General features: G+C 39.6%; 1 protein-coding gene across 2 annotated transcripts in view; it reads left to right on the forward strand.

Moving 5' to 3' along the window:
• LOC110949288 (interferon-induced, double-stranded RNA-activated protein kinase-like) overlaps positions 1-12,444 on the forward strand; it is a 28,979-nt gene extending 16,535 nt beyond the window's left edge. Inside the window, exons 4-13 of one of the 2 annotated variants that reach the window (XM_051959692.1) lie at positions 1,343-1,377; positions 1,475-1,544; positions 2,313-2,383; positions 2,482-2,601; positions 2,721-2,849; positions 2,930-3,137; positions 3,329-3,463; positions 10,514-10,615; positions 10,772-10,834; positions 12,088-12,444. In XM_051959692.1, coding sequence (XP_051815652.1) covers positions 1,343-1,377; positions 1,475-1,544; positions 2,313-2,383; positions 2,482-2,601; positions 2,721-2,849; positions 2,930-3,137; positions 3,329-3,463; positions 10,514-10,615; positions 10,772-10,834; positions 12,088-12,225 — 1,071 coding nt within the window. In that variant the 3' untranslated portion in view covers positions 12,226-12,444. The remainder of the gene's footprint in view (positions 1-1,342; positions 1,378-1,474; positions 1,545-2,312; positions 2,384-2,481; positions 2,602-2,720; positions 2,850-2,929; positions 3,138-3,328; positions 3,464-10,513; positions 10,616-10,771; positions 10,835-12,087) is intronic. The other variant, XM_051959693.1, reaches the window with a different exon arrangement.
• Positions 12,445-22,369: the final 9,925 nt, after the last annotated feature.

Here is a 22,369-nt window from a genome sequence, read left to right on the forward strand (position 1 = left end):
CACCTTTACCACCCTGGACAGATCTTATCTTTTTTTTTGCTGTGCAGGAACTGTACTACACTGTGCAGCCCTGAGAGAGGATGCTCTTGATGGTGCTTCTGTAGAAGTTTCTGAACAGTTGTGGAGCCAGACCAGCCTGCTTCAGCTTCCTCAGGAAGAACATCCTCTGCTGGGCTTTTTTCACCAGTTTGGAGGTCTTTAGTGTCCATGTCAGATCCTTGGTATATGCATACTAAGGAATTTGACTCTACCTCATCTCCGCTGATATGGAGTGGGGACTGTATGACTCTCTGAGTCCTCCTGAAGTCTATGATGACTTCCGTGGTTTTGGTGGTGTTGAGGACCAGGTTGTTGTCTGCACACCACCCAACCAGATGTTGGACCTCTTGCCTCTACCAGGTCTCGTTGTTGTCCCTGATAAGGCCTACCCCCGGAGTATCATCAGCAAACTTTATCAATGTGTTAGAGGAGTGGGTGGGGACACACTCCCCTGTGGTATGTCTGTGTTCATGGTTATGGTGCTGGATGTCAGATTCCCCATCCTGACATTCTGAGACCAGTTGGTCAGAAAGTCCATAATCCATGAGCATAATGTGGTGGAGAGTCCAAGGTTGGTAAGTTTGTGTACCACTTTACAGGGGATTACAGTGTTGAAGGCACTGCTAAAATCCACAAAGAGCATCCTAACGTAGGTATTTAACTGTTCCAGGTGGGTTAGGGCTGTATGAATCGCAACTGAAACAGCATCCTCTGTAGATCTGTCCGATACGCAAACTGATGTCTGTCCAGATCTGTAGGGATGCTTCTCTTGATGTGTGCCAGCACCGCCCTCTCAAAGCACGTCATGGCCGGGATGAGGGCAACTGGGCAGTAGTCATTGAGGGTTATGATGGCAGACTTTTTGAGCACAGGAACGATGATCGTCGATGTTAGGCAGGTGGGGACTCCAGCTTGTTGTAGGGAGAGGTTGAAGATCGTTGTCAACACCTCAGCCTGCTAGTCAGCACATATTCTCAGTAGGCAGCCTTCACGCCATCCGGTCATGATGCTTTTGTGGGGTTGATCCACTTCCGGGTGGATCTCAGCTGGTGCTGTTAGGAAGGTTTTTTCTGGCAGTTTTGTAGTCCAGCTGGTCCCCTGACCTGTAGGCAGCGTCTCTGAGCAGCAACAGTACATTTCCATTTTGGTAGGCAGTACGACCTTAATGCAAAAATGTATATAGTACGGGACAGCAGAGGTGTAACCCTCCAGGTCAGTTCCCTCAGAGCGGTGTAAATGTAAGTGCAAAATTACTGTAAAAGAAGATGCATTCAGAAGTTAAAGACTGTCTTTTGTGTTTCAGGTGTCTGATAAGCTCTGCAGACTACAAATCACAACGTAAGGCTCTGACTGATTTTTAAGAAAACATTTTAATTAATGCTAATACCCTTAACTAATTCAAATTTGTAATAATGTGTCTCTTTGTATTGCTCAGCGATTTATGTGATGCAGAATCAGAAATCATGGTCAGTACTGTGAATACATCGAACCATCCCATTGTTCAGGTGTGGTATTACTTTTCCAGTCTATGTGTAAAATCCACAGTCTGATCCTCATTTAAGTCAAAGCCCCTAAAAAGGTTATATATAGGTTTATATCTTAGTCAGTACTGAGATATTCTGTAACTTTGTCTGTCTGGTAATTCTGGAGGAATGATAGGAACATGAGAAAACCTTTTAAACTAAAATATGATGACATATTTGATGTTTCGGCTTTTTTTTTGTATAACAGGACATGGAGTCATGATTTACATATTTACTTGTAATTCTCTGGGATAAATAAAATAGACAAATTTTTAGTGAGGGGCCAAATGTTTTTCTTTTCTTTTTTGCAAGGACCAATTCTGATTATTAGTCTTGAAGGAAATTGATTACTGATATTTAAGTTGAAAATTTTTCCCACAAAAAGCTTTGTTTAATGCCTTTATTTTTTGCATTTGTTTAACCAAAAGAACATTCACAAAACAACATTTATCATGCAGTATTGACAGGCTGTTGAATAGTGCTAAAAGACTCTTCATTCATTCTTTATTCTTCATTCTACATTCTTTCAATTCACAAAAGAACTAAATCTTTTGATAAGCCCAAAAGAGAGCAAGTCGCATTCAGACTAAATCTGAAGCTACAGTCTATAATATTTCACAAATCATTAAGCCATTAAAAATGTTGAAAAATGACAGTGTTCCTGCTAAGCTGTTTTCATGCAAATTTCCAAAACACCTTTTCTTGTCCATGTACCGGTAAGCTCTTTACCATACTTTCTTTTTCCTTAAGGATATTCCTGAAGAAACAAATCCAGGAAATGGTCCAAGTGAGATGATGTCAACCCATTCAGAAAAATTCAGGTGTGTAAAAGAAAATCATTAAATCACAATGTAATCAGTTTATTGCATTTCTTTGATTTTTTTCAAGCTGATATTCCATAAGAGATGTTTCTCTACAGTACCAAGTCAAAATTCATCTGGAAAGACCGCCTCGGTAGAGGAGGCTTTGGTCGGGTTTTCAGGGTGAAACATGAATTGGTGAACCAATTTTTTGCTGTTAAGATTGTCCCCTACAATGAGTAAGTCAAGTTTTCAGTAAATTTTAATGTTTCCAACATGTGCTTATTTATTAGATACAGATGTAATGCCAAACAAGCTCAAAGTTTCAATTCAGACTTTTTCTTGCCTTTGGGATCAGGAAAGCTCTACGAGAGGCGAAGGCGATTTCAGACCTCAACCACCCTCACATTGTTAGATGTTTCTCGGTTTGGGAGGAGGATTCAGGATACCAGTGGGACAGTACAGACGACAGCAGCAGCTCTTCACAGTCAGTCTCATTCACCAAATAAAATCCTTATTTATCAAAAGTTTATCTTGCTACCATTTTCCTTTTCTTACCCTTACTAGGTCTACCATTGATTTATCTGGAAAGTGCCTCTTCATTCAGATGGAGTTATGTGACCACAAAACACTTAGAGAGTGGATAGATGACATGAATGAGAGAAGATCCCAGCGAGACTCAACAAGAAGAAAAGAAAGTCTGACCATTGTCCTGCAAATTTTCAGTGCAGTCGAGTACATTCACTGTAAGAAGTTAATCCACAGAGACCTGAAGGTGAGACAAGGTGTATAACAGGCTGGCTTTAGGCAGTGCACAGGCCTGTTCATGTACAAGCTAGCCTCGAGAAAACATATTCATTTTTATCAAATGTTCATGAAAAATTATTTAAAGACTTATGTGTGCTTAACAAACTCTCTTTGTTACAGCAAACTAGTCACAAAGCCATGTTTGTTTCGTCATTTTAGCCTTCCAACATCATGTTTGGGCTGGATGGGAAAAAAGTGAAGATTGGTGACTTTGGTCTGGTTACTGATGACAGTGGAGAACTGATGAAGAGAACTCCGAACAAAGGAACCCCAAATTACATGGCTCCTGAGCAGGTGACACCAGCTGTATTTACGTCAAAGGTCCTATATGGTGAAAATTCATTTTTATTATGTTTTATGGTTGTAATGAACTTGGAAGTGTTAAGATTTGACGACGTTTACTTCTGCCATTTCTCAGGTCCACCACAGCTCGTCACTAAATACGTTAGTTTAAACAACACAATATAACACATCGGGCTGCACAGTGGTGTAGTGGTTAGCACTTTCACCTTGCAGCAAGAAGATCCCTGGTTCAAATCCCGGCCTGGGCCTGGGATATTTCTGCATGGAGTTTGCATGTTCTCCCTATGCATGCGTGGGTTTTCTCTGGGCACTCCGGGTTCCTCCCACAGTCCAAAAACATGCTGAGGTTAATTGGTTACTCTAAATTGCCCATAGGTGTGAATGTGGGAGTGATTGTTTGTCTGTATATGTTGCCCTGTGACAGACTGGCGACCTGTCCAGGGTGTCCCCTGCCCTTTCCCGGGTCAGCTGGGATAGGCTCCAGCACCCCCTGCGACCCTAGTGAGGATAAAGCGGTGTATAGAGAATGGATGAATATAACACATCTCTGGGGGTCATCAGGTGGAAACCTCCCTTCAACAGTGTTTTGCCTGTTTAGTCCCACAACACCTCCAGGAGGCAAGGCAGTGAACTCTTGCATCCCAGATTCACCCCCACCACCCAGTTCACACTGCTACTACACAATCCAAACAGCACTGCCGATAACCTGTGCTAACAGTGCCGATGCTACCAGTTGGCTAGTGCAAGATGCTGAATACCTAGTGTCAACTGCTAAAAAGTGACAAAGAAACTATACTTATAAATTCCCTAAGCCCCTCTAAATGCTAATGCTACTGCAAGACTACTACAATGTCAAAGCAAACTTGCCTCTGACAAAGAATCTGTACAAACCAGCTCACCAAACTCGAAAGTGCTACATGCTAATACTAACCGCTAATTGCTAAAATACTTCACTACTTCAGCCAAGCTCACCACAGACAGAGACTGTACAAACAGACTTTATTTAAGATACAAGTACCAATTGCTTACTCCTTAATGCTATTTAACAAGAAAAAAAAAGACAAAGACACAGCCACTGCCTTACCTCACAGACTTACCTGAGATGCCCGCATGGTCCCAGAGAGACTCTAACAGGCCTCTCCCCCACCTTATCTACACTTCCTCTTCCTGGATCTCTGCCCATTAGGAGATGGAAAAGAAGACAGGAAAAGCAGAGTGAAGGAGAGGGCTTGTCCTCAAATTGTACAAATTTTACCACTAACCTCTCCTGACTAGAACCTCCAGAATTCTCCTGCTTTCTCCTCTCTTCATTTCCTCCAGCTAAGCTTCTCAACACCTGATTTTGCCACCATGTATACCGGCCTTGTGATAAACTAATTCTACAACCAGACAAAATATGTTGTAAGCTTGCAGTACCTGAGCACAGCAGGCACGATTGACGTCTGTCATCTCTTTACACCTACAACTCACTTGGAAGCCCTGATAATTAACTCTATAGCCATTGTGAAAGCTTATGGCAAAACTGTACATCCTGCCATAATACCAACCTCCAATCTTTGCCAGCCTGTTGTAGAATCTCCTATACTTGCACATAATCTGATGTCCTGGAAATATGCTTTCACCAGGTTACCAACCATCTGTGCAACTTGAAAGTAGTGAAAGGAACTCCAAATAAGGCTATGTGGCATTGATCTGAATGCATTAGCCAAATTTAAAATTACAACATTCAAATCTCTCCTCTCCCTCTTAGCTGTCTGTCTTGATGCCAAATCATGCTAGTATGCTCCAAGCACCCAGAAAATTCCAGTACTGTTGCTTTCTGCACTATAGAATCTATCAGACCATTCTTCACGAAGTAACTAGCTAACCTCTGCGCTACAATACTGAAGAAATTTTTTCCCTCAACATTCAGGATAGAAATCATCTGAAACTGGCTAAGGTCTGATGACTCCTCCTTAGTGATGAAAACACCTCCTGCCCTACGCCTTGCTCTTGGGATACTTTTTTTCTCCCAGACCATTCTCAGATGTCGCCACAGTATCCTTAAGACACCAGGTGCGGTCTTCGAGACCCTGTCGGGGGACTCCATTAGGCTCTGGGGCCGACAAAGCCTTTGCACGCCTAAGCACCTCCACAACTTCTCTTCATCTTGATAGGCTTCATCTCCTGACCCACTTTCCCCCAGTGGTAAAATGTGAGGTGGAAGACCTATGGTTCTATTCTCCTCTGAATCTGAATATGTCATCCTCAAATACTCTTCGACCTCTGACTTTGCTCGTACAAAGGGCTCGTACAAAATGTTAACATTGCACGTTCTTTCTTCTTTTTCTTCTCCCTAACGTGTTCTGCCCTTCTGAGTACTGCTAACCTGCTTCTCAGTTCCTCCTGCAACACATTAATTCCCTCCCTTTCTACTTCTGATGTCTTCCTCCACTGGTTCCATAACTGCCTCCATTCCTTTACAAGCCTGTCTATTTTTCTTTGGCGCCTACACCTGACTACCTGCACCCTCTCAGCTCTGCTTTGAACAAGCACGCTAAATCTCTCCAGACCATAAGAGTAGATTGCATCTCCCATCTTTTCTAATCTTGCCACAGCATCTCCTCTAAGCCTGTTTATTATGCCTGATAAATCTCTAACTGCTTCCCAGTCTTTACTGTTGTTTGCCCTCGTCCACCTAACTCTAGTACTGCCACCATAAGAGGAACAAAAGACTCTGGGAATTAGTTTTTTTAAAAGCAGTATTAACACAGCAATAGGTTCAAAGAGACTCTTGTACAAGATCTAACCTGCGAAACTAAAACTATAGAAAAATCGTTTGTCCAAAGTTGTTTAAATCAATCCACTGGACTTTAAGAAAGTTCCTTGAAAACGTTTCACTTCTCATCCAAGAGGCTTCTTCAGTTCTGAGGTAACATCAACCACCACCAGAACTGAAGAAGCCTCTTGGATGAGAGGTGAAACGTCTTCAAGGAACTTTCTTAAAGTCCAGTGGATTGATTTAAACTACTTTGGACTACCATGACCTGGATCAATGAGAACCTACACAGACAAAAATCCTTTGTGCTTGCACTATGTGTGGCTATTATAGCTAATTACTAGCTTACTTGACTTTGCTCATATGACCACAGGTCAGGGGTTGGTGGAAATTATAATGCTGAGGGACACTCCGAAGTGGTGGAAACTTTAAGATTGCTTTTAAACCAACAAAGAAAGCCCTGGTGTGTTGTGTTTTCATGTCAAATGTTATGCTTCAGTAGAACCTGAATTCACACAGTGTTTATCTGTTTGCTTCTCTTCTGCTCTCTGTTCAAACATACACTGCATTTAATATAGCCAAATTTTCAAAAAAAAAAGCTGCATTTACACATTTTTTCTCATTTACTTATTTATTCTGTTGTCAGACAAAACAAGTGGATCATTCCATGTGGCTTCACCAGATGGTGGTTGCCGCACCATTTTCAAATTAGTCCTAAATTTACATGCCATTAGATAGTCACAAAAGTACTTTCTATGTAAAATTGTAGGCCTGTAGCTCAAATAGTTTCTGAGTTGTGGGGGTCTGAAATTTTCAGAATTTGGGCTATAAATAGCCTCCCCAGCATTTTTTGCATCTTTAAATGGTTATTTCTCAGCCTCTAGACATACCAGAGAGCTGTGAGTTGGTAAACAAGGCCTCTGCATGTAGCTAGTGCCCCACAAACATCCCCAGGTGTTTCCCTACACTCTGCAGGCCATGGGGGCTTGCTAAAAATGCTAAAAAATTAAGAGATACCTACCCACGAGTGGGGTTTGGGACATTAAAAGTACTAGAAATACTGCACAGAAGTGTTCTGACACCCCTGGGTTCCATTCTACACAAACTTGTGTGATAACTTAGCAAACTGGAGCTTTCTAGGGACCTCAGTTTGGAAAATATGAGCTCCCAAAGTTGGACGAGATTTTTAATTGGCTATTTTTGGTGGCAAAAATCTCAGTGTGGGACAGGTACCAGAGACCCCAATTTTTTCTACAAGACAGTTCCATCTGTCTTCTATCACTGTACAAAAAAGCAGCAGGGTTATATTTGTAGTTACTGAGATATTCTTACTCAAAATGGCATGGGTAATGTCAAAGTCGTTTTTCGCTTTTCAGTACTTTCAATTGGGATACAAGTATTAGTAGTCATTCCAATGGTAGTATTATGTATGTTTTGTTCTTTTTGAAATGTTAGTTGTTAAAGATGACTACCTTCAAAAAGTGTAATGGTATAATTTAGGTATACCTAAGTTATAACTGAGGTATAGGTTCTTTTGCTTGTAACATGACATTGTACAACTAAATTTAACATGTTAAATCCCACAGCACTGATACTGTAAAATTCAACATTATTGTTGTTATTTTTAAATTAATCAACCATGAACTACTACAGGGCTCCCTGAATTCAGGTTAGTACATGTAATTTGTACGTGTATGTTATAATTACATGTATGCATTGCAAATGGGTGTCAACAGGTCATGATATCTACAGGTATGGCTCTAAACTAGACCTTGTGACACAAAAAGGGCTTTACACTTTTTTGCTTTTCAGTACTTTAAATTGGGATACAAGTATTAGTAGTCATTCCAATGGTAGTATTATGTATGTTTTGTTCTTTTTGAAATGTTAGTTGTTAAAGGTGACTACCTTCAAAAAGTGTAATGACATGTTGACACCCATTTGCAATTAAATTTAACATGTTTAATCCCACTGCACTGATACTGTAAAATTCAACATTATTGTTGTATTTATAAATTAATCAACCATGAACTACTACAGAGCTCCCTGAATTCAAGTTAGTACATGTAATTTGTATGTGTATGTTTAATTACATGTATGCATTGCACACCGCTAATGATGAGGGGGATAGCGGGGGTTGAAAAAAGAGACAAGCATATGCTACTGGCAGGATCAAACAGGTAGCCCAGACGGGACGAGCGAGCATAGAGCTGCATGGTGGCGCCCGGTCGGGACCGGGGGCACACTAGCGTTTAACCGACTAGTAAAATACTAAACGTTTAATAAATGAGTAGGCGGTTAAACGATTAAACGACTAGTCGCGTACATCCCTAGTAGCTATCATGACATGTTGACACCCATTTGCAATGGATACATGTAATTATAACATCCATCCATCCATCCATCCATTCTCTATACACCGCTTTATCCTCACTCGGGTCGTGGGGGGTGCTGGAGCCTATCCCAGCTGACTCGGGTGAAGGCAGGGGACACCCTGGACAGGTCTCCAGTCTGTCACAATGCTACATATACAGACAAACAATCACACTCGCATTCACACCTACGGGCAATTTAGAGTAACCATTTAACCTCAGCATATTTTTGGAATGTGGAAGGAAGCCAGAGTACCCGGAGAAAACCCACGCATGCACAGGGAGAACATGCAAACTCCATGCAGAAAGATCCCAGGCCCACCCCGTGATTTGAACCAGGAATCTTCTTGCTGCAAGGCCAAAGTGCTAACCACTACGCCACTTTGCAGCTAATTATAACAGGCACATACAAATTACATGTACTAACCTGAATTCAGGGAGCTCTGTAGTAGTTCATGGTTGATTAATTTAAAAATAACAACAATAATGTTGAATTTTACAGTATCAGTGCTGTGGGATTTAACATGTTAAATTTAGTTGTACAATGTCATGTTACAAGCAAAAGAACCTATACCTCAGTTATAACTTAGGTATACCTAAGTTAAACCATTACACTTTTTGAAGGTAGTCACCTTTAACAACTAACATTTCAAAAAGAACAAAACATACATAATACTACCATTGGAATGACTACTAATACTTGTATCCCAATTTAAAGTACTGAAAAGCAAAAAACGACTTTGACATTACCCATGCCATTTTGAGTAAGAATATCTCAGTAACTACAAATATAACCCTGCTGCTTTTTTGTACAGTGATAGAAGACAGATGGAACTGTCTTGTAGAAAAAATTGGGATCTCTGGTACCTGTCCCACACTGAGATTTTTGCCACCAAAAATAGCCAATTAAAAATCTTGTCCAACTTTGGGGGCTCATATTTTCCAAACTGAGGTACCTAGAAAGCTCCAGTTTGCTAATTTATCACACAAGTTTGTGTAGAATGGAACCCAGGGGTGTTAGAACACTTCTGTGCAGTATTTCTAGTACTTTTAATGTCCCAAACCCCACTCGTGAGTAGGTATCTCTTAATTTTTTAGCATTTTTAGCAAGCCCCCATGGCCTGCAGAGTGTAGGGAAACACCTGGACATGTTTGTGGGGCACTAGCTACATGCAGAGGCCTTGTTTACCAACTCACAGCTCTCTGGTATGTCTAGAGGCTGAGAAATAACCACTTAAAGATGCAAAAAATGCTGGCGAGGCTTTTTATAGCCCAAATTCTGAAAATTTCAGACCCCCACAACTCAGAAACTATTTGAGCTACAGGCCTACAATTTTGCATAGAAAGTACTTTTGTGACTATCTAATGGCATGTAAATTTAGGACTAATTTGAAGATGGTGCAGCAACACCCCCAAGGAATATCTGGTCATTTCACCTGGAAAGTGAAAAGATGACTGAAGTGTAGCTCTTATAGACTACCTGTTAACTAGCAGTCATTTCAGAGTCATTGCAATCTGCAGCTCTGCACCACTAAAATACTCACTGTCACTCACTGATTCCTGTATGTCAGCTGCCGTGTGGTAAACTGTTCAGCTCTGTACTGTCAAACACAGACACAGTGAGAGTCTTCTTCCTGAAGGCGACGTTGACGGTGTTAGATACCGAAACATCCCATTTAGAACAGGGCTAAACCAGAAATTATACAGTCACTGTAAAATTAACCATCTAAATTATATTTTGAGCTAAATTTGAAAGACATTCTGGGAATATGATAAACTTAAATTTACTAAAAAGTGGCACAATATGGGACCTTTGTCTTCTATATGGCTATTTTTAAAGAAAAAATGTTATTGTATGTTCTTTTGGTTTCTCATGTCTTTTGGTAACTCTGTGTTCTTGTTTTACAACAGAAGGCTAACAAGCCTTATGACAGAAAGGTTGATATATTTCCTTTGGGGCTGATCTACTTTGAGCTTCTTTGGAAAATCTCCACATATCATGAGAGAGATGGGGTGAGCTGTCATCACTATCCAGAACTAGTCATGTCGAGTAGTTTTATATGCTAGTTAGTAACTTGCTTGTTTAACACGGTAGTTGTTGATTAAGTTGTCAAGTTTGCCAAGCATGTTGCAAATTTATTTACTGACTCATGAATGCATGAATTTCAGATTTGGAAGCACGTCAGAGAAGGAAAAGTTCCACAAGAGTTTGCACACAGATTTACTGAAGAGGTACATCAGCTTTCTCTCTGTGTATTTGCAAATATAAATTAGTATTTCCTGTATGTGCTGGTGGAATGGGTAGTTTTCCAAGCAGGGGAGGTGGGAGGCTGACATGTCAGTGTTTGAACTGTCACAACCAGTGGCGGCCCGTGACCAAAATTACCGAGGAAGCCAGTGTGAACAACAAATTAGATTCGGTGTTTTAACTGTTATTTTCATGTAAACAAATCAACCTACTGTTACAGTACCTTTATTCTACCGACTTCTCATTCATTTCAGTGAAAAAAAGAGGTTAAGTGCTCCAGGGGTTGTTCAGGGAGCCGGTAGACCGGTCAAATAGGACACATGGCCAGCAGAAAAGCCGGTTAAGCTTGGCACTTTCCTTGGCCACTCGTTTCTGGCATAGTTAGCTTCACAAAAAGAGTGAGCTTTTCCATTAGCTCTACACTTAGTTAGATTGAGCTTTGGAGTTGGCCTACCGTCCCTTTTGACTTGTAGTTGAACTTCAAAAGGAAGTTTTGTGAAGTCATTTTTTACAAGAAACTCAAGGTCCCTGTCACCATCCATTCTCTGGCTAGCTTGATGGCTATACTTGCTGTGTGGGCTTGCTGGCGCCTGGCGGGACAGCTGCATTAGTGTGGGTATTGTTCATCACAGTTTGTGATTGGTTGGAAGCCAGATTTGATCTGGCGTCCCTTTTGTTTTTTTTAATGATGCATCAAGCGATGAGCCGTGCTTCAATCTGATTGGCTAATACGGGCTGTTTTTTTCTCTAAGGGAGGCAAGGCGAAGCTGGCCTCTGAACAGACAGACAGCACAGAGGGCATGAGAGACGTAGTGTAATGCACAAAAAGAGCTTGACAAGAGGGGCGCTGTTTTGCTCCTCACAAAGCAGAAATGCCTGATGTAGTGTTTTGACAACAAGGAATGACAAAAATATAAAACATAAAATACATAGTGGTGAAGATTATTTATATTTTTTCTTTCTTGCATATTTTTTGGGGAAGCCAGGCTTCCCTTGGCCTCCATGAAAAACCGCCACTGGTCACAACAGTCATCTGTTTGGCAAATTTCAAAGGATGGGGAGACCAAATATGACTCACACTGAAGACGAAACATCAGGAAGGACGTGGGAGTATTTGGTTGATGTGTTTATGCCATTTACCTATGTTGGTAATACTATAGTGTTGCTGCAGAAATACTGCAGTTTGGTAGAGTTTTTAGTTTTCTGTAACTAATTTATTTTTATTTTTATGTTACAGCACCTCATCATCATGAAACTGCTGAGTGTGGAGCCACAAGACCGACCTGAAGCTAGTAAGGTCAAGACGGACCTGGAAGAGTTTAGCCACAAACTCATCCTTCAAAAAACTGAGCAGCGTAAAAACAAGACTGCATGAATAACAAGCACAGCAAAAATGGTCAGGGTATCCAACAACAATCCATTCTGTATCACATCCTATGAATCCACTTTGAAGGTGGTCTGCTATGTTTCTCAGAAGAATATCTACGGGTTATTTAATATTCTTGACCTTCTCAATCATGCATTTGTGATATTTTAGACTGTTTTTAAACCATGTCAACCTATGATAAAGTACTGAATAAGGACTCATTCCACACATCTTTCATTGTGCAATTACTGAGCTGTTGAGGTCGCATAGTTTTATAAATGCTTTTCTACCTTTTATACGTTGCCTTACCTACCAGCGACCATGACTTTATGCCAGTGATCTATGGTAGCTTCCTTGTATTTTGACCTGACCTGCCGTCTGAATTGTGTGAAACCTATATTCATAAACTGGGTTATGTGCCTAACTAAACTATGCCCTGTCAGATAATTTTGACATTGTTATTTAGTGTAGCTTGATTGAGGGGAAAAAATACATTTTGATGCAGTGTAAATGAAATCTACAACACAAAGTGCAAAAACATGAAAGGGTTCAAATACTTACTGATGCACTGAGCTTTTTCAGGGGGGTGGTGGGGTGAATGAAGTGTTTTTTTATGAAAACCTAATGTGACTTTATGCTGACCATAATTTTTGTCATTCACTGGAAAACGTGTTGGAAGACTTATTGTCCATTATACATTTGTATGGCCACTACCATTTTGATTTTGATGGAATACTTTAATAGAAGCATAAATCATATGTTCATGTGGGTTTTTTCATGCTTTTACATTTTTCTTTCATCAGCTCAGAAAGTCAAATGATGTCACCTTGAAGTGTGTCAGTGTTTTCCTTATGTCATAAATCTCTTCAAAGTCCAACCACTGCTTTTGATGCAACAACCTTCTTACTCAGCGTTTGATTACTTTTAGACATATCAGCCTCTTTACTGCATCGCTCCCATGTCACTGTTCTGAGGCACAAAAGAAGAGAATACAAAAACCTGTTTTGCTGTAGTAAAACATGATTTTTGTGCAGTTCTGGAGACTACATGTTACATCTTTTCTTTTTTTAAAGTAATTGTTTTAGAACTTTGTTGCTTTGCTCCTGATGATTTTTTTCTCTGTCACAAGTGGTGAAAATTGGCAAAAACACAAAAATACAACAAGAAACTATCAATTATGACCCTAGTGTGTACAGGTGGTGTAAATTGTGTTGAGAGAAAGTTCGTAGTCCATTCGTAGCGTAGTCCATTCAATGGACTACGCTAAATGGTTTGAGTATTTTAAACAATAATTCTTAAAATGAAATATTACTTTAAACTCCTGTAGATTGAGTTGCCTGGCCCTGTCAAAGCTTTATTTTTGTGGACTGATTTTATTCCTTTACGTGACATTTAAAGTATGAACTGATAGTGATAAAAATTTCTTTCACTATTAGACTACAAGGGCTGCACAGTGGTGTACTGGTTAGCACGTTTGCCTTGCAGCAAGAAGATTTCTGGTTCAAATCCCGGCCTGGGATCTTTCTGCATGGAGGTTGCATGTTCTCCCTGTGCATGCGTGGGTTTTCTCTGGGCACTCTGGCTTCCTCCCACAGTCCAAAAATATGCTGAGGTTAATTGATTATTCTAAATTGCCTGTGAGTGTGATTGTCTGTCTGTATATGTAGCCCTGTGACAGACTGGCGACCTGTCCAGAGTGTCCCCTGCCTTTGCCCGAGTCAGCTGGGATAGGCTCCAGCTAATGTGTGCAGTGATTAGTGGATTTGGTGCAGCTGGGTTGTGTCTTTATCTTGGCTGTAGTGAGTCTTTAGAGGTTTTTGGTCAGACACATTCTGTATTCTTGTTTGTGAACCAATGTTGGTTGTCCAGAAGGTAAGAGCTCCTATCCTGATTCTCTGTTTAAAGAGCTTCTCTGGTAGGCTGCAGGAGACTTTAGTATTTGGGTTGTGCTAGTTTAGTTTTTGTACAGTTTCATTTGGACGACTATCTTGAGGCCCCTCCATGTGCTTTAGTGAGGTTTTCTGTAACAGTTCTACAAAGCAACCTATAGCAGAAGAGACTTTGAGAGTTTCTAGGAAGTTCTGGAGACCAGACTTTAGAGCAGCACAAAACATTTATCAGCAGTTTGAGCAGGAGAAGGTGAGCTTCAGAGTAGAAATGAGACGGAAACCTTCTTGACCCGTGTGGTGAGGTCTTGTACCAAGAGTTTGAGCAGGTTGTGAAGAGTCTGGAGTTCTTTGGTCTGAAAGCACCAGAAGAGTCGACTCATTAAAGGAGAAAACAGGAGATATTGTTGGTTCTTCTGTTGTTCTGCAGTTTCCTTAGACTGAATATCAAGTTTCTATATTAAATGATTTACTGTGTGAGCCCAAGAAGACTTCAATAAACTCCCTCCATCCCCTGGACACAACACATTTTATTACCATGTTTGATTTTTAATCATAGTTTTTTCTCTTTGCTTGTTTAGTTTTGTCATCTGTGTGAAAGGTGCTAAACAAATAAAGTTGAATTGATAAACTGAAGAATTGACTAACTCATGATTTTGACAACAGAAGTATTTTCATTGTGATTTAAGGGGTTGTTTCATTTTTAAGGTTGGGGTTAAAATCTTGACAGGAAAAAAAAGATTAAAGAAATAAACTACATTTAAAAAGCAATTAAATCAAAGGAAAAGACATTTAACACAATAAAACTTTTTTTAAAAATTAAACATTAAATACAATTAAATTGTATTAAACAGACAACATTTAATTAGATAACTAAACAGAAGATACAAACATGTAATTATGAAATTAAACATTTTTTCAACAAAAATATTGAACATTAAAGATGAAATATTTTAGATAAACATTTAAAAAATACAATTAAACAAAAAGAATATTAAACATTTAAAAAAATACAAAACATTTAATTAGATTATTAAACCTTTAAAAAGACAAAACTTTTTACTAAATTAAATGTTTAATTAGAAAATTAAATCTTAAAGACAAAACTTTAAAAAGGAATTAAACAAAATACAATGAAGCATTTAAAAAGAAAATCAAACATTAAAAGGTGGTAAAACATTTAAAAAGAAAAATCTTAAAGATTTCATTGAAAAATGAAACATTGGAAAAGAAAAGGAAACTATAAACAAGGTGATAAAACATTTGAAAAAACAACAATTAAACATTTAAAAGACAAAACATTTCAAAATCAAATCAGACATTAGAAAAGAATAAAAGGTGACAAAAGACCAAAACTAAACATTTAAAGGGGCACCGAGGAAGATTTTAGCGGAAATGTAGCGTTGCCTACATTTCCCGTGAGCCTCGGCGCGCACTGTTGCAAACCATTGTAAACGAGCCAGCAAGCCTCAGGAAAGCCGGCGGAGTTGAAATCATTGTTGAACAATAACGTGTGTAAATGACTCCGCGGTCTAATGTTGTAAAATCGAGTTTTCAAAGCTGCTCCGAGCTACGGAGTTAACCAAACGTTAGCTCGGAGATAACGTTACATTAGTCAATACCCACACAGTGTTTTTGCCACAAAGTTAGTCAACTAAACCAGTCACAGTCAAACTAATCCCATAGTCTACTAACCACACATCGCAAGCAACACACACAAAAGACAAAAGAATTGTATCAAACTTACAAAGAGCTAAAGTTACGTACCTGTCTAGGAGAAGCACAGCCAGCTCGGCATCTGTTTTGATTCCTTTTTGCTCCCGGAATTCTCTCCACCTCTGAAATGCCTGTCCAAGATGAACTTTTCTTTTGCTTCGTTGTCGATCTGACAACCTTTTTGCTTGCAGACTTTGCTCCGTTCGCTTCCTTTTGCGCTCCATGTGTGCCGTCTTCTCAACCAACTCTCCGCTCTGCTACTGCTAAAAACAACTAGCTCCGCTCTGCTACCCTCCGTCATCGCACGCGCACCGTATTTGCTGTAAATCGCTCCGTCTCTCACAGGAAATTCTAGACGAGTTGACAAAAAATTAATAGAATACAAATATTTACAAAACCAAAATGATTCATGAATCAAAAATAGGGGCATTAATAAGTGTAAATAACGGAGATTCATCCACATTAATATGAGACTTTGTTACGAGCATAAAAATCTTCCTTGGTGCCCCTTTAAAAAGAATCAAACTAAAGACAAAACATCTGAAAAGACACCAGTTACACTTTAGAAGATCAAATTAAACAGAAGAGACAATAAAACGATCAAAAAGAGCAAAAACAGATAAAGGTCTTAAAGCGTTTTCTAGTCTGAAATGAAAACATCAAGTTGTTTCTTCAAACATTTCCTCTTTCAATATTCTTGGTTTGATTGTAGACAGATTTACTAAGAACTCATTTCAGAAAACTGCTTTCCAGATAAAGTCTACTAGTAGTTGAAGGCATCGAACTCGGAAACGACAAAATATAGATGATAAATGCTCCAAAAAAAGTAGAATTAGTATCTGAGTGAGTGGCGCAGGGGAAGCGAGACTACCAGGTGGAAGGTAGCAGGTTCAAGACCTACCACTGGCATTTTTCTTTCTTTGTCTTTGTCTAAGTTTTTCAAAAAATTTAAGAAGGGTCTGATCTCAAACCAGCAACCTGTAGCTCCATAGGTAAACCCTTAACTCACTGAGCTACAGATGAGGTAAAAAGAAATAAATTCGTCGTCCCTTTGACATCGTAGTTTCTGTTCCTAATAAAGTGACCACATGGCTCTGTCTCCAAAATGTGCTTAAGCAAGCATCAAAGTTGGCGCACCGGTGTGCACATTCTCACGCCAAGTTTGTTTTTAGAAATCACAACGTACACAGCGTACGCCACTTTCTATGCAAAGTTTGTGATTTACGCCCTGTTTTGTGCGTAAGCAAGCATCAAGAATCAAGGTTGGCGCACTGGTGCACACATTCTCACGCCAAGTTTGTTTTTATAAATCACAACCTTTGCGTAGAAAGTGGCATACGCCACTTTCTAGCCCTGTTTTGTGCGTACGCAAGCTTTATAAATGAGGCCCCAGGTCTTTAACCACCATCCCTAAAATCCATGGAGTTGGCTCCAGAGAAATGAAGGGAGGTCAACTTTTATCAAACTCCATCCAGATGTTCAACTTGATATCTTTACTTTGAGATTTTTAGCACCACAAACCTTTAGTATCACAGTTTATTATCATTTATTAGGAATTTATTGGAATCCACCAGCAGATTTAGTTTTTGTTGAGAAACTTTATTCTTGTTGTCGTGGGACTGCAGTATTTAAAACTCTTCCTTCTATTTGACCTCATGTTTATTAGTTTTAGTGGAGAAAGTTATTTTGTCGATTAGTCTCTTAAAAACCAAATAATAAATTGGATTAGTCAAGAGGTTTAAATTTCTTATTTTGTCATATTTTAAATATGACAAAAAAAATATAAAAATAAAGCGTCTTGAGACAATTTAGCCTGTAATTGGTGTTATATAAATAAAATTGAATTTAAATTGTATGCTTGTAATGTTGGAGGAATTCAGCCATATATGTTGGAAAACACATTTTCTTTGTCCATTAATCTGTTGATTGTTTTCTCCAGTAATTCATTTCTTGTTTTGGTTTATAAAATGTCAAACCCAAATATATTCAGTTTGTCATAAAAACCAAAAAGATATACATTCATGACACAGGAATCAGACAGTTTTTCACTTTTTATCTTAGTTTAGTCAGAAAGATAGTTGATAATGTGTGAACTGTTGCAGCTTGTGAGCCGTAAAAGGTTTTAATCTTTGGGGCTGAGTGTCAAAAAACATTTAGAAACCAACATCAACAAACAGTCAACAAAGATTTGAACATCATTAACGGGAAATCCAACTTTTGCATGACAATGTTGAATTAAAGGACATTTATTTCCAACATAAATGTGTGATATTCATCCTCTGGAGCTTCTCTTCACATCGTCTTCCACCTGGACTGGTTTGGTCGGGAGCATGTGCAACAAACATCTGATAACCTGCACTTTAACATCAATGAATGACACTGAAGTTTAATCTCTACATAAATGAGACTGAGTCTGGACGCGCTGCTCTGTCATTAAAGGCATTAGAGGAGATTTAATTTCCTACGACTTTGAACGTAGCATGTGCATGCGCACATACAACCTCTCCCTCACCCCCCTCTAACCACCCCCTCTTAACATTTACGAAGAAACGCCCCCATCCAGAAACTTGCGTAGGACTCGTGAAGTTGTCTTTTACGGCTGGGTCCCCCTGGATCTTTATCTGCCATTATGTAAAAAAAAGATGACCAAAACAAGTTGCCAGCTAACTACGAAGCTATACCAAAGCAACACATATAGAAAACACGTAAGTCTAAGGCGTACGTAATCTACGTAACTAGGCCTGAGCCAGAAGATTTTTGATTGACAGGAAAGGGAGCAAACCAAACGCCTCGGTCCGAGCGCATTGATTGGCTGATGTTTTTCAGGTCCTGCCATGTCCACAGTTATTTTTTTTAGAAACCATACATACAAGTCCACTAAAGGTCAGTATATTCATTTTATGTGAATCAGACAAATTAAACAAACAAAAAAAAAACATCCTCCATAATGCCTTTAACTCCTAAGTTTAGGGAAAGTTCAAACAAAAGAGGACAGTTCAGATAGGACTTGAGAATGAGCTTATTTTGAACAAACATCTCAGACTTTGAGCTTCAGCACCTCTAGCAAGATATTTTAACAACAAGCAACTCAAGAGATCCAGAAGTTGGACAGAGTTAGCTTTAGCTGAGCCACAGAACATGTGGGATGCTAACCTAGCAAACATTTCAGATTTTTCTCTGTGAATTCTGAGAAATAATTTCCTATTTAATGACAGAGCTACACATCTGACCTCAGTCTCATTAAAACAAACTCTAATTCAGTGTCATCCATCCATATTAAAGTGCAGTTACCCAAAATGTTTGTTGCATGAGCTCCAACAAAACCTGTCCAGGTAGAAGGCCACTTTGACAAACAGGAAGGAGAAGATTCCAAGCAGATTTATAGAAGGGGGAACCGGACCGTACTAAGTGTGGTCCAGTATAGAGGGGTGTTTTGTGGGTTTTTAGGGCTGATAATAGTGAGATATTAGGAGGAGATACTCATTTGCAGTGAATGAAAGTATTTAAAATCTCGGAGTTAAGCTTAGAAGAACACAAACTCTGACAGAAAACTTTGTTGACACATTTTTGTTTTGTTTATAGATGTTAGGTTTATTCGTTACATGTAACCAATCAAATCACTCCAGAAGACAGCGCGACCACAGGTAGATAAAGGTTCAGAGCCAAAGTAGCACCATTTATAAATGTATTTATTACCGTAAATCAGTAAAAAAATAAAATACTGATAATCAGTAAATCAGTCAGCCCACAATCACTACAATTCTACAATGTATGTCTCTTTCCTTTGACTTGTTATTTGTCCAATATACAATGTATGTGAAATCGGACTATCAGTAATGTAAATTTCTAACCAAAATTGTGTGTGTGTGTGTGTGTGTCTGGGGGGGGGGGGGGCATACGAAGGTAGCCAATCAGATCACGGGGGACACAGGGGGAGTTTCTCGGCATTCTTCATGTGTTTTTTTTTTTTTTTCTCCGTATCCTTTCTGGGTCTCCGCAGTTTTTCACCATTTATATGACAAAAAAAATCCTTCTCTTTTTCTCAGGGTTACTGTGATTTGGTGGGTGCAACTTTATGAAACACATAAAAGAAAACTTCAACAGGATAAATAAAAAAGAACATATCTGTTGAAGGAAGACGGAGGAGGGAGAGGGGGGATCATTTGGAAATTGTAGTTGTCTTCTATCATGCAGCCTGTAGGGGGAGCTGTGGCTCTGTGTAGCTGAGGTTGTTGGGAGTGTGGCTGCAGACTCCAGGCCTCCTCAGCCTGTGGGTGAGAAAGATTTATTCACAGTGAGAGGGCCAAAGCAGAGGGAGCTGTGTGACATTTAATCATGCCTCCGGCGCATGCTGGATGATTAGCATCTCTATGGAAAACAACAGTCACAAGTGCCAAACACAGGATCCCACACAATCACCTAGACGTGGTGCACACAGTCGCACAGGCCCCGGTAATCAGCACAAATCAGCTCCTGCAGCTCACTATGTTACCTCAACTATCACCACACTGCAAAGAGCACTGAAATTTGGTTAGCACCTGTGGAGACAGAGGCCATGGGTGAAATAACCTGCATGATTTCTATCTTGTCAGCCACAGCCTCGTCTCATGGTGGCAGCAGTGGTAAGGAGGGACAAGCTGCTGAAATACACAGTTTGCAGATCCAGATCCTTACCCTTAATATTAATAACTTAAGATAATTTGAACCTTGCAAACTGATTCAGCTCTTTGGAGGTTTTATTAAGATGCCTCGAGGACTTTTGTAGCTGTCGTTGTTCATTGAGAAATGTCAGTGACATCACAAAATCATCTGGATTAATTGATCTTTTTAAGCCTCCAGGGGACAGAACGACTAACAACACAACACTGACATATTATCAGATGTGAGGAAAATAACAGTTATTGATTATTTACACAGGGAGCAGCATTAACAATGTCTGGATGGATGTAAGTTCAATATTCAGAAGCTCCTGAGGGAAATGTTTGGCTCTTTATCTGCTCTATTTACTTGCTGATCAGGTCAGGTGCTGGTAAGGTAACCTCGAGGGAGTTTAAAAAAAAAAAAAGAAGAAAATTCTAAATTAAACTGTTAGATTTTTGTGATAATCAAACATCATTTCATTACAATTAAATATTCTATAATTTCCCAATAATTACTTTTTAAACTTAGCAGCTGATTCTTCCTTTTCTTATTTTCCGTTTATAAATCCACTGCATGAGGAAACTTTGAGCCATTCTTCCCTTGACATTTACACCACCAAAACAATGTACTCCTCTCATTTTAGCTGTATCTAAGATAAGAAACCTGGTGCGCTTCCAATCTTCTGCAGCTGTCGCGCTTCTGCGAGCAGGGTTATTGGATGTATTGAGGTCACTTCCTCTGAGAGCAGTGTGGGCACTGAAGCAGCGCTCTTAGTCAGTGGCCTGAACCATGTAGCCAGGGGTAAAATGGACTCACAAGTCAGAGTGTCTCCCCACAGTCCCAGGGGTTAGAGCGAGCGATTACTCTGTGCGTAGCCTCATTTCAGAAGCAGCAACCAGAGTTTGTTTTGCTCTGTGTGTTTTAGGACTCGGCCTGGCTGCAAAGACAAAACTATTGCCCACCAGCAGACACCAGATTCAGGATGACAGTTTAAAATACATGTGAGCTGTCAGATAGTTTTGTCATCCTGCCTGCCTGCACATACTGTATATTGCAGAAGTTTTTACTAAGTTAGCCCACTTAACCTCTGGTGAACTCCAGTTAACTGGAGCGTGACCACATGCTGCGCCTCGCCGGAGGCCCCACTTGGCTTTTACTCTGGACTTTCCACCTCTCCAGAACCACATCCTGACGCTGTCCACTCTACTTAAGGAGCACTGCCAGTATTATTTCAAGGACCGTGCCAACGATTTTGGATTTTCCATTCCCGTCTGTACAGACTGCCTCTCTGTAACATCGTGATCACTGTAGTTTAGGTCTCACACAGAAAACAAGCTGATCTTAAAGGTGCACTAATTAATATTTTTAGCTAACAGTGAGTGACTGCATGTAAGTTGAAGAGGGGAGTGAACCCACTGAGAATTTGCTCCAACCTCTGCACTTTCTCTTGTCTGAACATATTATTTTGTTGTTTGCTTTGGTTTTGCTGCCAGCTTCACTGTTTTGGTTCCTTCTAGCTGTTCTCATTCTGTAAATTTAAGACAAAGCACACAGCTCATCCCAGAAAAAAATCTTTGATTAATCACACTACACAACTGTGTATTCCATCCTCACAATTCAGATATGAATGTATTGGTTTCAGTAAATGGATTTAAAAAATAAAAATCCCTTTCAGTTGTACTTTAAAGTTACAGGACAGCCCATTTAGTCTGATGTCAAGCAGGGACATAACCACCACCAGAGACAGTGAGATGTTGTCCTCTACACATTTTTTTGAGTTTTCATTCTACAGTTTGGAATCTTTTTTAAAATTATATTACTGTATTTTTAGAGACAAAATTTTACTCCTAAAATATGCATATGCAGTATTTGCACATAAGAAAAGTATGACAGTATCTGGTCTCTTGTAG

This window comes from Acanthochromis polyacanthus, chromosome 15 (assembly GCF_021347895.1).
Source record: "Acanthochromis polyacanthus isolate Apoly-LR-REF ecotype Palm Island chromosome 15, KAUST_Apoly_ChrSc, whole genome shotgun sequence".
Lineage (NCBI taxonomy): Eukaryota > Metazoa > Chordata > Actinopteri > Pomacentridae > Acanthochromis > Acanthochromis polyacanthus.